At 40.3% G+C, this 13,302-nt stretch overlaps 2 protein-coding genes across 4 annotated transcripts in view; one reads left to right on the top strand and one right to left on the bottom strand.

Moving 5' to 3' along the window:
- Positions 1–5,722, top strand: part of PPTC7 (protein phosphatase targeting COQ7) — a 37,285-nt gene extending 31,563 nt beyond the window's left edge. The window contains exons 5-6 of the mRNA XM_019467478.2: positions 565–694; positions 1,807–5,722. Coding sequence (XP_019323023.1) covers positions 565–694; positions 1,807–1,865 — 189 coding nt within the window. The 3' untranslated portion in view covers positions 1,866–5,722. The remainder of the gene's footprint in view (positions 1–564; positions 695–1,806) is intronic.
- Positions 5,723–7,033: 1,311 nt separating this feature from the next.
- RAD9B (RAD9 checkpoint clamp component B) overlaps positions 7,034–13,302 on the bottom strand; it is a 29,195-nt gene continuing 22,926 nt past the window's right edge. For all 3 annotated transcript variants that reach the window (XM_019467474.2, XM_019467477.2, XM_019467475.2), the window contains one exon: positions 7,034–7,738. In XM_019467474.2, the coding sequence (XP_019323019.2) occupies positions 7,610–7,738 (129 nt within the window). In that variant the 3' untranslated portion in view covers positions 7,034–7,609. The remainder of the gene's footprint in view (positions 7,739–13,302) is intronic.

Raw genomic sequence — 13,302 nt, 5'->3', positions numbered from 1 at the left:
TCCCATCCCCATTTTACAGATGAGGAGGTTGAAGCAGCAAGGATAAGGGTATGGATCAAGATCACACAGCTAAACAAGAATCTTTCATCATGATATAAAATTCTAAAGGTATTTTCAATAGGACACCTGGCAGCTCTTACTTGGAGAGCAAACTGTGTGGTTGGCCAGGGTCGCATTCCTAAGCAAGGAAACTTTTGAGGTCCTCCCTGAAGTGCTATCAAAATCCACCTTTTCAGTCCTGTCCAGTTTTAGCAAGAATACCTTAAGAATTCCAAATGGGAAAAAAAGCAGAAACGGAAATCCAACCTTCAGGGCCCAAGGCCACCTGAGCAAAGAATGACATCTGACTGACATCTTGTGCAGGCAGCACTGGTGGCCTTGTTCATTTTACTGAAGGTGTAATGTTTTAATGTCTTCTCTAGAGTAAAAACTGAAATGCTGGAAACTGTGGCTAGATAAATGTTACTGTCTCAAAAAGTGGTATTTACAAAAAGCGTATGTACTTGTGTGCAGAAATCCTACGAGGCATTGTGTAAAAATAACTCCCTCATCCTTTCGTCTTAGAATTCAAATTATGAGAGTATACAACAGACGGCAAGAAGCATTGCTGAGCAAGCCCATGAGCTGGCCTATGACCCAAATTATATGTCACCTTTTGCACAGTTTGCATGTGACAATGGATTGAATGTGAGAGGTAAGCATTCCTTAGGAAGGTCATAGGGACTAACTGGGGACATAGTCGGATGGGAGCATTCTGGGCTGTGGGGTGAGGTAAACTAGAGCACTGGGGTGAGACCGGTAAGCTCTCCTCTTCAGTTGGGAGCCCGTGGCTTTGAGCCTGGTCAGCAGGCCCTAGCACTGAAGGACAAGAGCAAGTACCTGTCATCGTGTCTTCCCCACAGAGGATGCCCTCCAGAACTGAACTCCATTGGCTGTAGAGGCAGGCGGAACCTGAAGCCCTTTATTGCCACCACTGCACTGCTTGGACCTGAGCCCAAAAGGCCTCTAAGTCTGCCTAGAGGCCCTGGACATTCCTAACAGCTTAACATTCTGCCCTTCACGGGTCTGACATTTCACTTCTCCCTTCCTCTGGCCTTGTGGGACTCGTTGACGATATTTGCCTGCCAGATTACCACAGCAGGTTTTGAAGAGGAAAGCAATGTTAAACTGCCCTTGCCTCAAGAGTCCTTCTATCTGCTGAACGATATGTAACTTCGGGAGCAGGCCAGCAGCTCAGTCTTAGAGCTGGGGTGACATGTTGTGCTGTCGTATCAGAACTTGTGGAGTTGGTCAGTGTCTTGCTGGTACAATATTGTGACATGTAAAGCATTTCTTAGCCCTCCAGGAAGTATTAAAATAGAAAAAAGCACATGCCATAGCTGTTTGGCAGATTAGAATACAAGACTATTCCTAGTTTCAAAACATTAGATATGTTTGTCCAAATTAGGATTGTGAGTAAAAGCCTGTAACTTTCTCATCAGGCAGAATTTATCCCAACCAGATTTGTCTAGTTTACTGCGATTGCTGTGGACAGAGGATGTGGTAGCCATTTTGATAGAGCTCCTGTGGTAAAGAAGCAGCGAAGGTTTTTTTAAACCTCCGTTAAACTACATGTCATTTTTTTAAAACTATTTCTCTTTATCAGATATTTTCCATATCAAATACTTTTCTACTAGAGCATGTTGACACATCAAACCTGCCTTACTTGCAAACTTTTATCTCCTAGTACCTGCTTGGGCTTACATTTTTAATTGACTTTTCCTTTTAAGATCTCTGAATACATTTTCATTTTCATTTTCATTTTAGGTGGAAAGCCAGATGACATCACCGTCCTTCTTTCAATAGTGGCTGAGTATACAGACTGAGCCGCCTAGGTGTCAACTCCGGCCTTTCCTTTCATCTTCCCAAGTTCTCCCCTGCCACATGTGCTGATCCTGCTGGCGGGACCGTGTTTCTTTGCCACTGATCTCGATGGCCGGTGATGTAAGCCTTTGCCTGTCTTTTTGAGACCCGGTTGAGATCTTTGTGGAGAACCACTACTGTCGTTTGTTCGCTAGCTCATTATCTGCCAGCAACTTTGAAGAGAATCAAGATTTGAAGATAGGCCTTCACTTCCTACTGTCCTTTCTCCGATGGGATGGAGGTTTTCAAGGCCAAAATGGCTATTGCGTTTCCAAAATGGTTTAGGCATTGAAAATGATGATGTTGGTAACGTGAATTCAGAATTACAGTGTGTAAAAGGGATTTTTAAAGTCTAACACAAATTGTATGTTATGGTACATCTACTAGAAACATACATTATCATCAAAAGAAACGTTACACACGTACTATACAGTCTTTGTTATGATGATTGGGTGTGGCTTTATGTTTTCATTATAAACTCCTCTTTTTCAGGGGCTTATAATTCTGCTCTAAAACACTGCTCTGGATTATGAAGTCTTTATCCCAGGAGCTTTTTTGTTACAAATTGGAAGAAAACTTCAGTTTAGTTCTATGGATGCAAATGTTCTGTGGTTTTTAAAAGATGCCTAATTGTACTCCTGTAAGGAAAGTTTCGGCAGTTTATTGAGTGGTCCAAATCATAGGCTGGTGGCCTGATCTGCAGGAGGGGTGAGGGAGACTCCCTACCAACATTTTTCAATGGAAATATTATTCAATATTGTAAACTCCTCAAAGCCTAGAAATTTAATGTTGTGGATGAAGTTCCTCCCAGCTGTCAGATACGATGCCCCTGTGTGGGAGTCCCGGGGCCACAGGCCTCACAGTGGACAGCTGTAACATTGAATTTTGTTGGCTTTTACAGTCGTGCTACTCCTGGTCTCCCTGTCAGACCTGTCATTAGTAGCCTTGCTCTCTGTAGAGCGTGCACCACATTCGGGGAGTCTGTGTGGAAAGAGCACCTTGGGCGATGGCAACAGCACAAGAGTCCACAGGGAAAACTCCTGGTGATGATCTGACATTTGCATTTGCCCTACACAGAAATTTAGGGGTTTCTGAATCAAGCTTAATGTTTACAGTTTCCGAATAGCCATCTTGCAGTGTATAGTTTCCTTATAAAACTACCCCGCATTCAGTTTTCCCTTTATCTGCAAGCCCAGACTTATTTTTAAGGTTTGTGTACAAGTTGACTGCTGTAAAGATATATATTTTTGGGTCAGTTTTTTTTCCTTCATTAACTTGGTGGTAGAAAATATATATATATATATATATATATATATATATATATATATATATTTAGAAATTCTTAAATTAAAGCCATGTTTTATATATAAGTCAGGTAACATTGGTGTATAGATGAGAATGCAATTAAACCTGATGAGAATCTACTGGAGGAGAATACAGAAAGTCTCTTTCTCTAAAGGAGATACTTATTCCCTGGTTTATTGCATTAAAACTTATGTTTGAGGTTACCTCAACTTGTTTTAAAAGATTTTGTTTTGTGAATTTGTACTGTATATTTGAGTAACTGTCAAGCTTTTGTTTTATTTAAAATTGTTTAACATGTACCATGTACATGTCATTACTATATTTCAATGCATCATGCTTGTAACAGGCATTTCATTTATAATAAGAATGAGTTATTCATTTGTAAGCCGTTCAGTAATTTATCTACTATTCCTAAATTGGCATAATGTTAGATATCTATTTTGAATCACCTTTAATTACATGTCAGAATGCCTTAACTACCCTAACTTGACAAAACAGAATTCTTTGGTAGAGGAGATAGGGGACGGGGCAGGGGGATGGAGGGGAGACTGTTGAAATAATGAGTAGCCATCGTGCTTTGATAAAACACAGAAGCGCGAGTGGCAAGTGGTGGGGTATTTATTTTGCACAAACTGTTTGCAGTCTCTGTGTATTTAAAAAGTAAAGAAAGTTGCATCCAGAAGGGTTTTGTTGGAAGGAATACATTTATACTTGGACTGACAATTTCAGTTCTTTTGTTTGGGTTTTTAATTATTTCTGGTCAGAGGTATGTAGCCTTATGATCTGGATATATTTTGCATTAATTTTCCAATGCCTACATTTAATTCCTTGTAAGAGCAGTTCTGTTCAAGTCACTGGCTTTCCTCTGCTCTCATTTAACCCTTCAAACACAATCTTTATAAAGCTAGATTGGTGGTGTTTCACACAACACATTTATTTAATCAACTTACTTTTTTTGAGAAATGACTGTTAGAAACCGACATCGTTTGTGTCAGTGATGTTGAAAGTAGCAGGACAAGAATTGAGTTTCACAGTGGAACTGACTTTGGACCTGGCCTGTAGATTAGTGACACAGTATTTTCTCTATTTTCTTTTGCCCTGTCCTTTGTGTGTTGAGCACTTCATTTTGTGACTGGGGGTTGGGGGGAGTGGTCAGTTGAAGTGCTGCTTAACAGGGAACTCTCCTTCCACTCCCAGCGATCAGAGGCTCTGCTGGACCCATACTGGAATTTTCCAGGTCACAGAACCCAAGTCTCTGGGGGGTGTGACTGAGATATACTACTTGGTGGGTCTGATTCTGAACTTGATGTGTGTGTTAGTTGTATTTTAAATCAAGCAGTATAAACACACACACACACACACACACACACACACACACACACACAATTTGCCTCATCCAATGGACTTTTATAACAAAAGAGAATTTGGATTTCTAATTTACAAATGGCAAATTATTTATCCCTCTCTGGATGCACCAAAGACCAGTAAAGTTTATAGCTTTTCCATCTATATTTATAAAGCAATACTGTATTATAAAAATCAATATTTTTATCACATGCTTGAAATTTTTATTTTATTCTGTTTTAAAATGTGCACTCTAAACATATCAGAACCTTATTTCTTCCTGTGAACTTAAGCTGCCTGCGCACAAAAAAATTTACTGAATGGATAATGCAGTAGAATCCATAGGCTCTTCAAAACTGAAAGAAGAAATGGGGGTGGGGGAAACAAGTTATTTGTCCTGAATTACTGTCCTGGCTTGATGTGGTTGATAGGTACTAAATCACAAAAGAATCCATTCCAGGTATGCATGTCTGGGGGGCGGGCTGTGTCTAGATTAGAAACTAGATTTTAGCTTTGCGTGATAGGAGTGTGTCCTCTCCTGTCAGCTGCATTTGTTCTGGATAGAACAGTAGCCTTCAGTACCACCAACCCACCACCTTGAGTAACGAGGCAGGAGTTGTTGGGATTCACTGAGTCGGTTTTGAGCATTTTGGAGATTGTAAACAAGATTGGCTAGAACTGTAAATGTTTGTCCTCTGGAATAAGTTCATGGTTCCTTGTCACCTTATACCAGCTATCTTTGGTAGAAGCTACAGCATCCAATTTCCCTGGAAACTATCACATTTTGCAGTGAAAAAATTTTACAATATGAAAAACAAAGCAAAATCTACTTATAAAATTGAAAATGTGAAGCAGAAAAGGATTTGGATTCTATTTGCTAAAAAAAAATTCTTTGCAAAACTGAACTTCTCAAACTAAACATCAACAGTGTCCATGGCAAAATTTTAACTGTTAGCAGGTAGTTTGTGGCAAAGATGGCTAAATAATGAAGCAAATTTGAATTTGTGTATACTAATGAGCTGCTTTTTTCTGTTGAGACTATCATTGTTTGTCTTACCCAAGAGGCAATGACCTGAATTGGATGTCTGAAATATAACTTATGCAGGAATAGTTCTGTAAATACATTTAAATAAACTGTAAAGATATTTAATAAATATAGTATTTATACTAACCTGCGTTAACTCCTCTTAATTTGAACCTTAACTACGTAAGACACCAGCCCTTGGCATTTTGTGGATCTCTGTCAAGTCCTCGTTTCCAAGGCTCTTAGTCATTGCAGCAGTACTCCTTACTTTGTAGCTATCATTTTCTGTCTTTTACTAGTTTATCCCACTTAGCTCTTTTTCACCAGCTGGTTTACTACATCAGTTTAGCTGCCTCAAAAATTCATCAGAATGGACTGATAATTGAATGTAAAATATAGATGTTTTCCCAACTGAGAAGGCTTTTGCATCTTCCAAAAATGGTATGGAATGAAGCCACAAAAAAAATCTGGTGTCATTTAAACTTAGCATTCTGTATGCAAATTATAAAACCCAAATTACATACAATTTAATAGTGTGACTATCTCTTCCAGACTTGTGCTGCATCCAGGCAATTATTGGTGAGGGTGCCTTCACAACGTGCACCCCTCTGCCCATTTCAGCGAGTGAACCAGAAACTTCATCCTCTGCAAGGAGACCTCCGGTTACTCTTGGGGTACACCTGCTCTCTGTAGCCATCCGCAATCGTTAGGAATTTGTGAAATTTCAGTGTTAATCACCAGTGTAAGCATAAGATATGTAAATCTTTAGCCTACAGTGTGAAAGGACTTAAAATTATGTGGGCATTGCCAATTTCCACAAAAAGCTTGGTGAAAGCCCATTTTCATTCACTGAGGAACATTTTGGGATGAACTTGAGTTTTTATTAGGTTATTGTGGGTAGCTCTGACTCACTGACTAAGCTACAAGAGCCAAATTCATTCTGGTTTGAGTTAGAACTCTGTTCACAGTTCTGAAGTTTACTAATTCACTCTGCCACCTTTGTGTATGAAATCCTCACAAAACGTACAACTGCTTGCCAGTTAAACATTTCCTTGTGATGTGTTGGTTCACAAAGACTCCACAGTAAGATGTTACAGAAGAGTTTGTCAGGTTATAATGGACTCTAAACAGGTTTGGGGGAGGGAGAGGCAGGCGTAAAATTACATAACAATGGTTTTGTGCCAGATTTTTTAGTCGGTTTGTTCAGGTAGGAAGCTGATTCTCAGACGGACAAAGAACAGAGACATTTGTAATCTACCTCATTTTACTCCAAACCTAGGGTCCCTGGCAGCGGAGGCTGCTGATCTATGTCAGATAACAGAAGTAATTTTTTGGCATCAGTTCCATTAGATTCTTTTCTGCATCACACTGCAAAATGTAAAAACCACATATGAAAATCAGAACAATTTAAGGCTACAAAATAAAATTTTACAATACCTAAAAAAACTCCAAAGTGAGGGGGGGTAGCTATTATTTTTATTCCAGACTTTTTTTTTCCAGAGACTGTTTTACTTAAAATCTTAAAGTATAAAAAGCAATGAACAAAAAAAGTCACGCATTACACGAGAAAAGATTGCATAACTTTTAACTGTCTGAAAGCACCCAAACTCAAATGTTTGCAATCAAATACAAAAGCTACCTACTAGTCACAAGACCACAGGCCATACTGACGCATTCCAAAGAGCTGCTGAAGAAAGTCTAAATACCTTTATAAAAACTGGCAAAGAAAATGCTAAAAGCTATAGTGTGAACGTGCACGGAATTGGAGAACTCGAATGGGCTTCTTCCCTGCACGGGAAAACTCTTCTGCCTCCCAAGTAGCATAATGGATTTAAAGTAAATATGTCCACTTAACAAGCAGCTATTTCTAGATATGGCTGTTATACCAGATGATGATGTTGAGAAAAGCAGAAACCCATCCCCCATTTCGAGGAAGGCCAAGACAATATCTTTATTGACTAAATGTGAAAACGTGTCTGAGGTTGCAAGTGAGCTAACAAATGGGCTGAGGGCCAATTCGGCCATCATTAAGTGTTAGAATGTGGAAAAACTGCCATCATTCATGTCCTCTTCACTGTCACTTGCTGTTGCCAGACCGTCAAAAGGGTGGTTGAAGCGTTCTTGCCGGTTAGAAGAAACTGCTCCAAAGAACATGCAAGAAAACTGGAGGGAAAGAAGTTACTCCACTGTTTATTCAAGTGAAAGTGCTCGTTAGATGCCCCAGGTACCAGCCCCTTTTCAGAAACCTGGCCAATACGGTCCCCTAACATTAACGGTGATGGTTCATGGAACACCCCAAACCTTCATGACTGGTCCAGCACATCCTAAAACAAAACCTTTCCCTGACTTCAAGGCACAGTTTGGGATAAGTGATGTGCTTCTGACTCTTCGAAGCCATTAAAAAAAAAAAATTTTTTTAAGTTTATTTATTTTGAGAGACAGAGTGGAGGAGGGGCAGAGAGAGAGGGAGTGTAGAGCTCTGTCAGCACAGAGCCCAGTGTGGGGCTCAAATTCACGAACCATGAGACCTGAGCTGAAACCAAGAGTGGGACACTTAACCGACTGAGCCACCTAGGTGCCCCCTGCCTGAGCCATTAAAACTCACACCAAGGCAGTGGGAGACAAAGGGACCTTCTGCGGGCTACTTGACTAATTCATCTTCCCTTTCCCTCCTGCTTCAGCAGAGGCTACCACTCCCAGCTAAGGCCAATCCTTCCCTCCCTGTCTCTGCCTCCCAGGCCTCGCCTCTCTTGAATAGGAATATCACCACTGTAATCAAATGTCACTTATCTCTTTTTTTCTTAATACTTATTTATTTTTGAGAGACGGAGCAAACGGGAGGGGCAGAGAGAGGGAGGCAGAGGATCTGAAGCAGGCTCCGCACTGACAGCAGAGAGCCTGATGCCGGGCTCCAACTCTCCAACCGTGAGACCATGACCTGAGTTGAAGTCAGGCACCTGACCTACGGAGCCACCCAAGCGCCCCTCTCATCTTTAAAATATAAAATAGCCTTATCCCATTCCCCACTTCCAACCGTTGCCTGACCTCTGCTGTAGAGTTGTCTGCATTTACTGTCTCCATTTTCTCCTTCTCCTCTTCCTCAATCCTGTCTGAAAAAGCTGCTGACCCCATCACTTCACAAACTGTTCTTGTGGTCACCCCAAATCACCACATCCTTGTCAATGACCATTTGGGGTCTTCATCCCATTTGATACTCACTGACTCTTCTCATACCTTCCCCCTGCCACACTCTCCTGGTTGCCTTTAGAATTTTCAGCTGGCTCGCCCTTTGAATTAGGGTTTCGCAGTCAGCACTACAGACATTTTGGGGCTGAGGGTTTTTCATTGTGGGGACGGTGCTGTGCAGCAGGGGATGTTGAGCGGCACCCATGGCCTCTATCCACTAGATGCCAGTAGCATTCCCCGCCCCCCACCAAATCGCAACATCCAAAAAACCCCTAGACATCGCTCTGTGTCTTCTGGGGAGCATAACCGCCCAGGTTAAGAACCACTGCTTTAGGGGCACCTTGGTGGTTCAGTCAGCTAAACGTCCGACTCTTGGTTTCAGCTCAGGTTATGAGCTCACGGTGCGTGAGATCAAGTCCCACGTTGGGCTCTGTGCTGACAGTGCAGAGCCTGCTTAGGATTCTCTGTCCCTCTCTCTCTGCCCCTACCCCACACTCGCATACTCTCTCTCTCAAAAATAAGTCAACGTTAAAAAAAAAAAAAAAGACATGGAGCCTGCTTAAGAGTCTCTCCTTCTTCTGCCCCTCCGAGGCTCTCATGCACACGCACACCCTCTCTTCCTCCCTCTCTCTCAAAAAATAAATAAAAATAATTAAAAATAAATAAATAATTTGCCTCAGTAAAACTGCACCCAAAATAATAAGCTACCTAGAAATAAGCCTAACCAAAGAGGTGAAAGATGTGTACTCTGAAAACTGCAAAGCACTACTGAGAGATTGCAGAGGACACAAAGAAATGGAAAGGCATTCCATGCTCATGGATTGGAAGAATAAATATTGTTAAAATGTCTATACTACCCAAAGCAATCTACTCATTTAGTGCAATTCCTACCAAAACACCAACAGCTTTTTTACAAAAATAGAACACACAATCCTAAAGTTTGTATGGAGCCACAGAAGACCCTAAATAGCCAAAGCAATCTTGAAAGAAAAGCAAAGCCGGAGGCATCACAATTCCGGACTTCAAGTTAAATTACAAAGCTGTGGTAATCAAAACAGTACGGTACTGGCACAAAACCAGACACATAGATCAATGGAAGAGAATAGAAAATCCAGAAATAAACCCACAATTACATGGCCAATTAATCTTCGATGAAAGAATATCCAATGGGACAAAGAATGTCTCTTCAACAAATGGAGTTGGGAAAACTGGACCACTTACTTACACCATACACAAAAATAAATTCAAAATGGATTAAAGATCTAAATGGGAGACCTGAAATCACAAAAATCCTAGAAGAAAACACAAGCGGTAACTTCTTTGACACAGGCAGTAGCAACTTCTTTATAGACGTGTCTCCTGAGGCACGGGAAACAAAAGCAAAAATAAACTATTGGGACTACATCAAAATAAAAAGCTGCTGCACAGTGCAGGAAACGATCAACAAAACTAAAAGGCAACCTACAGAATGGGGAAGTGGTTTGCAAATGACCTATCCAGTACAGGGGTAGTATCCAAAATATGTAAAGAATTTATGACACTCGAGCACCTGGGTGACTCAGCCGGTTAAGCCTCCGACTCTTGATTTCAGCTCAGGTCATGATCTCATGGTTCGTGAGTTTGAACCCCACAACAGACTCCACGCTTACAGTGCAGAGCCTACTTGGGTTCTGTCTTTTTCCCTCTCTCTGCCTCACACCTGCTTCCGTGCTGTCTCTCTCTCTCAAAATAAATAAATATTTAAGCAGAAAAAACAACACACTTTTAGGAATTTGCCTTGAAGATACACTTTCGACAATATGAAAATACATGTGTAAAAGTTATTCGCTGCAGCTTTGTAACTGCAAAATATAAGGGGGGATTATCTGAATGCCCACATATAAGAGAATGGTTGAATGAATTATGGTACATCACAGGTGAAATACTACACAACTGTTGGGCGGGGGGGAAACATAGAAAGTGACAGGGAGTGATTTGCAGTACATACTAGTAGGTGCAAAAAGCCAAGCGGAAAACGGCATGTATAGTATAAGAAAGGAGAAGAAATAAAATATATGCATCTGCTCATTTGTGCAAAACTAACACAAATGATCAATGAAAAACTAATGAGATGTATTCTCTACAAAGGGTACAAAGAAGGGAGTGATGATCCCTTCTTTGTCTCTGCAGAGACGCTTGCATAGTTCTGACTTCTAGTGCTGTTCACGGGTCAGCACTCAAAGACCAAATCAACAAGGATTTGGGGAGAACCAGAATGGAAGACAAGCAAACAAAGGTATCCATATGATGATTAATATAACCATACTGAAATATGAGTGAAGGAAGAAACTACCCTAAGTAACTTTGAAAAATGGTCTTTTGAATATACACTTTATAGCTAAAGACACAAAAATGTTCACAAATATTATACCTCTGTTAGCAGATTCATTTTTCCAGGGGTATGGGTTAGCAATTCTGAAACTACGTTCTTGGACTGAGCAATAAGTAAACATGTTGTGGATAGTAACAGCCAGGTTTCTCATTGTCAGACAAAGGAGTTATAAAGAAAAGGGGGAGGCCAGTATGAACCCTGTGGTGTTGGACTGGAACTGGAGGTATCATTATGAATGCATGGGTTTTCGTGTACATATGTATGTATGTACACAGATAGATACAAAAATCGATCAGTATGTGTGTATGTGTCAATAAATGCATATGTTTCCTAGTTCTGTCTGCTGAGAGGCCCTAGAAGCAAGGAAACCCAAGGACAAAGGAGCACAAAACCTACTACCCACAAGTTGTTTTTGTCTACCATCCGCAATCAAAGGAACCAGGACTCTGGGAGGAATGGCTGATTCCATTTGGGTTGGAGTCAGAGAAATACAAGTTAAGCCTAGCACACTTTAAATTTCCCAAAAGTAAGTAAGTGCTCAAAAAATGCTGGAGACATGCCAAAGAGATAGTCTCCCAGTGGCCAAATACGGAGAGTTCAAGCAACAAAATAAATGATAGTTATGGATCATTACCCAGAAAGTAATATTAATATCCAAGAGTATTTTGTGATCTAAATAACTGAGTAACAGAGGAGGGGAAGGAAAGTTATTAAAGTGCAATTTCATCAGATAATAGAAAAATTACCCACCAAAAAATTACCATTTGTCAAGCATCACAGTAATAACTATTTTAGACAAAAAAAGCATCAATGGATGCTAAAATTAGTAGGCAAAAAGTAGGATGAGAAACAGGATATTCATGTAGTTTCAAAGTATCTTCCACCACGACACCTTCAATTACTAACAGAAAAAAGTACCCTTACAGTGGAGAGATCTGGCAGATAACACCTTAACTATATGATAAAAATTAGGATTACCAAGGCAAGTCTCCATCATGTGCCTCCAGATATGATGTAGAAGAACACAGCGTCATTCTGTTGTATTCTTACTAAAAATACACAGCTGGAATTTAACCATGAAGAAATCATCAGGAAAATTCAAAATCAGGGATATTCTAGTGAAGTGTCAAGGTAAAGAAAGGCAAAACAAGATTTAGAAAATGTTCCCGACTAAAGGAGACTGTTAACATTTAGGGAATCTGGGTAAATGGCATGTCGGAATTATATACTAAATTCTGTGAGTCTGAATTTATTTCAAAATTAAAAAAAAATTGATGTGCATGTGTACAAGTATGAGTGTGTACACATGCACAGAAAAAGTCTTAACAGGTAGAGTAATAATAAAAGTGTTCATAGTGATTATCTCTGAAAATCTCTTATTTGTACTTTCTGATTTTTCTCTGATGAAATGATAATTGTACTGTTACACATAAATGTTAGCATTTGGAGAGTCTGCGAGGAGGGTATGTAGGAATTCTTTGTACTAATTTTGCAACTTTTTAGAAGTGAAATTATTTTAAAACGAAAAGTTAAAAATAAACGAAACAAACAGGATGGGCCATATTATCATGAGAATGTCACTAGCACCATAATGGCTACAATTTTAGTCTGGTTCACAGGTGACGGCCCTCTAGCGTGCACGGCAGATAACTGCTAATCAACTAGAGATACAACTTGAGTCATTCTCAGCTTGCGCAACCAAATGACTGACAGGTGGTGTTACTAGAGAGGAAACCTATCTGCCATTCCCGGCGTGGAGTGTGTTCTGCAATGGGGCAAGAGGGAGGGAAGGAGGAGGCCCAGTGAAGAGCATAGTAAATATCTTAGGGACGGTCCCCGAATGCCATTCCGAGGAGTTTGGGTGTAATCTCATGGGAAAAAAGGAATGATCCAAGAGTTTTGAAGACAGGAGAGTGACGTGTAAAAATAACATTTAATGAGCACCGACCATGTGCCAGCTCCATATATTGGTTCAATTAGTTTCCACGGTTCTAATTAATGGGTAGTATTATTATTACCTCCATTTTACCGATTAAAAAAAAAAAAAAAAAAAAACTAAGACAAAGAGGAGTAACTTGTCCTAGTCACACAGCTAGTAAGTGGCAAGCAGGGATGTGAACCCAGGAGCTCTAAACCTGGAGCCAGCACTCTGAACCCCTGTACTCCATCC

The sequence above is a fragment of the Panthera pardus genome, unplaced genomic scaffold (assembly GCF_024362965.1).
Source record: "Panthera pardus isolate Hobbes unplaced genomic scaffold, ASM2436296v1 HiC_scaffold_15, whole genome shotgun sequence".
NCBI classification, from domain to species: Eukaryota; Metazoa; Chordata; class Mammalia; order Carnivora; family Felidae; genus Panthera; species Panthera pardus.
This window is presented reverse-complemented; position numbering and strand designations above follow the sequence as displayed.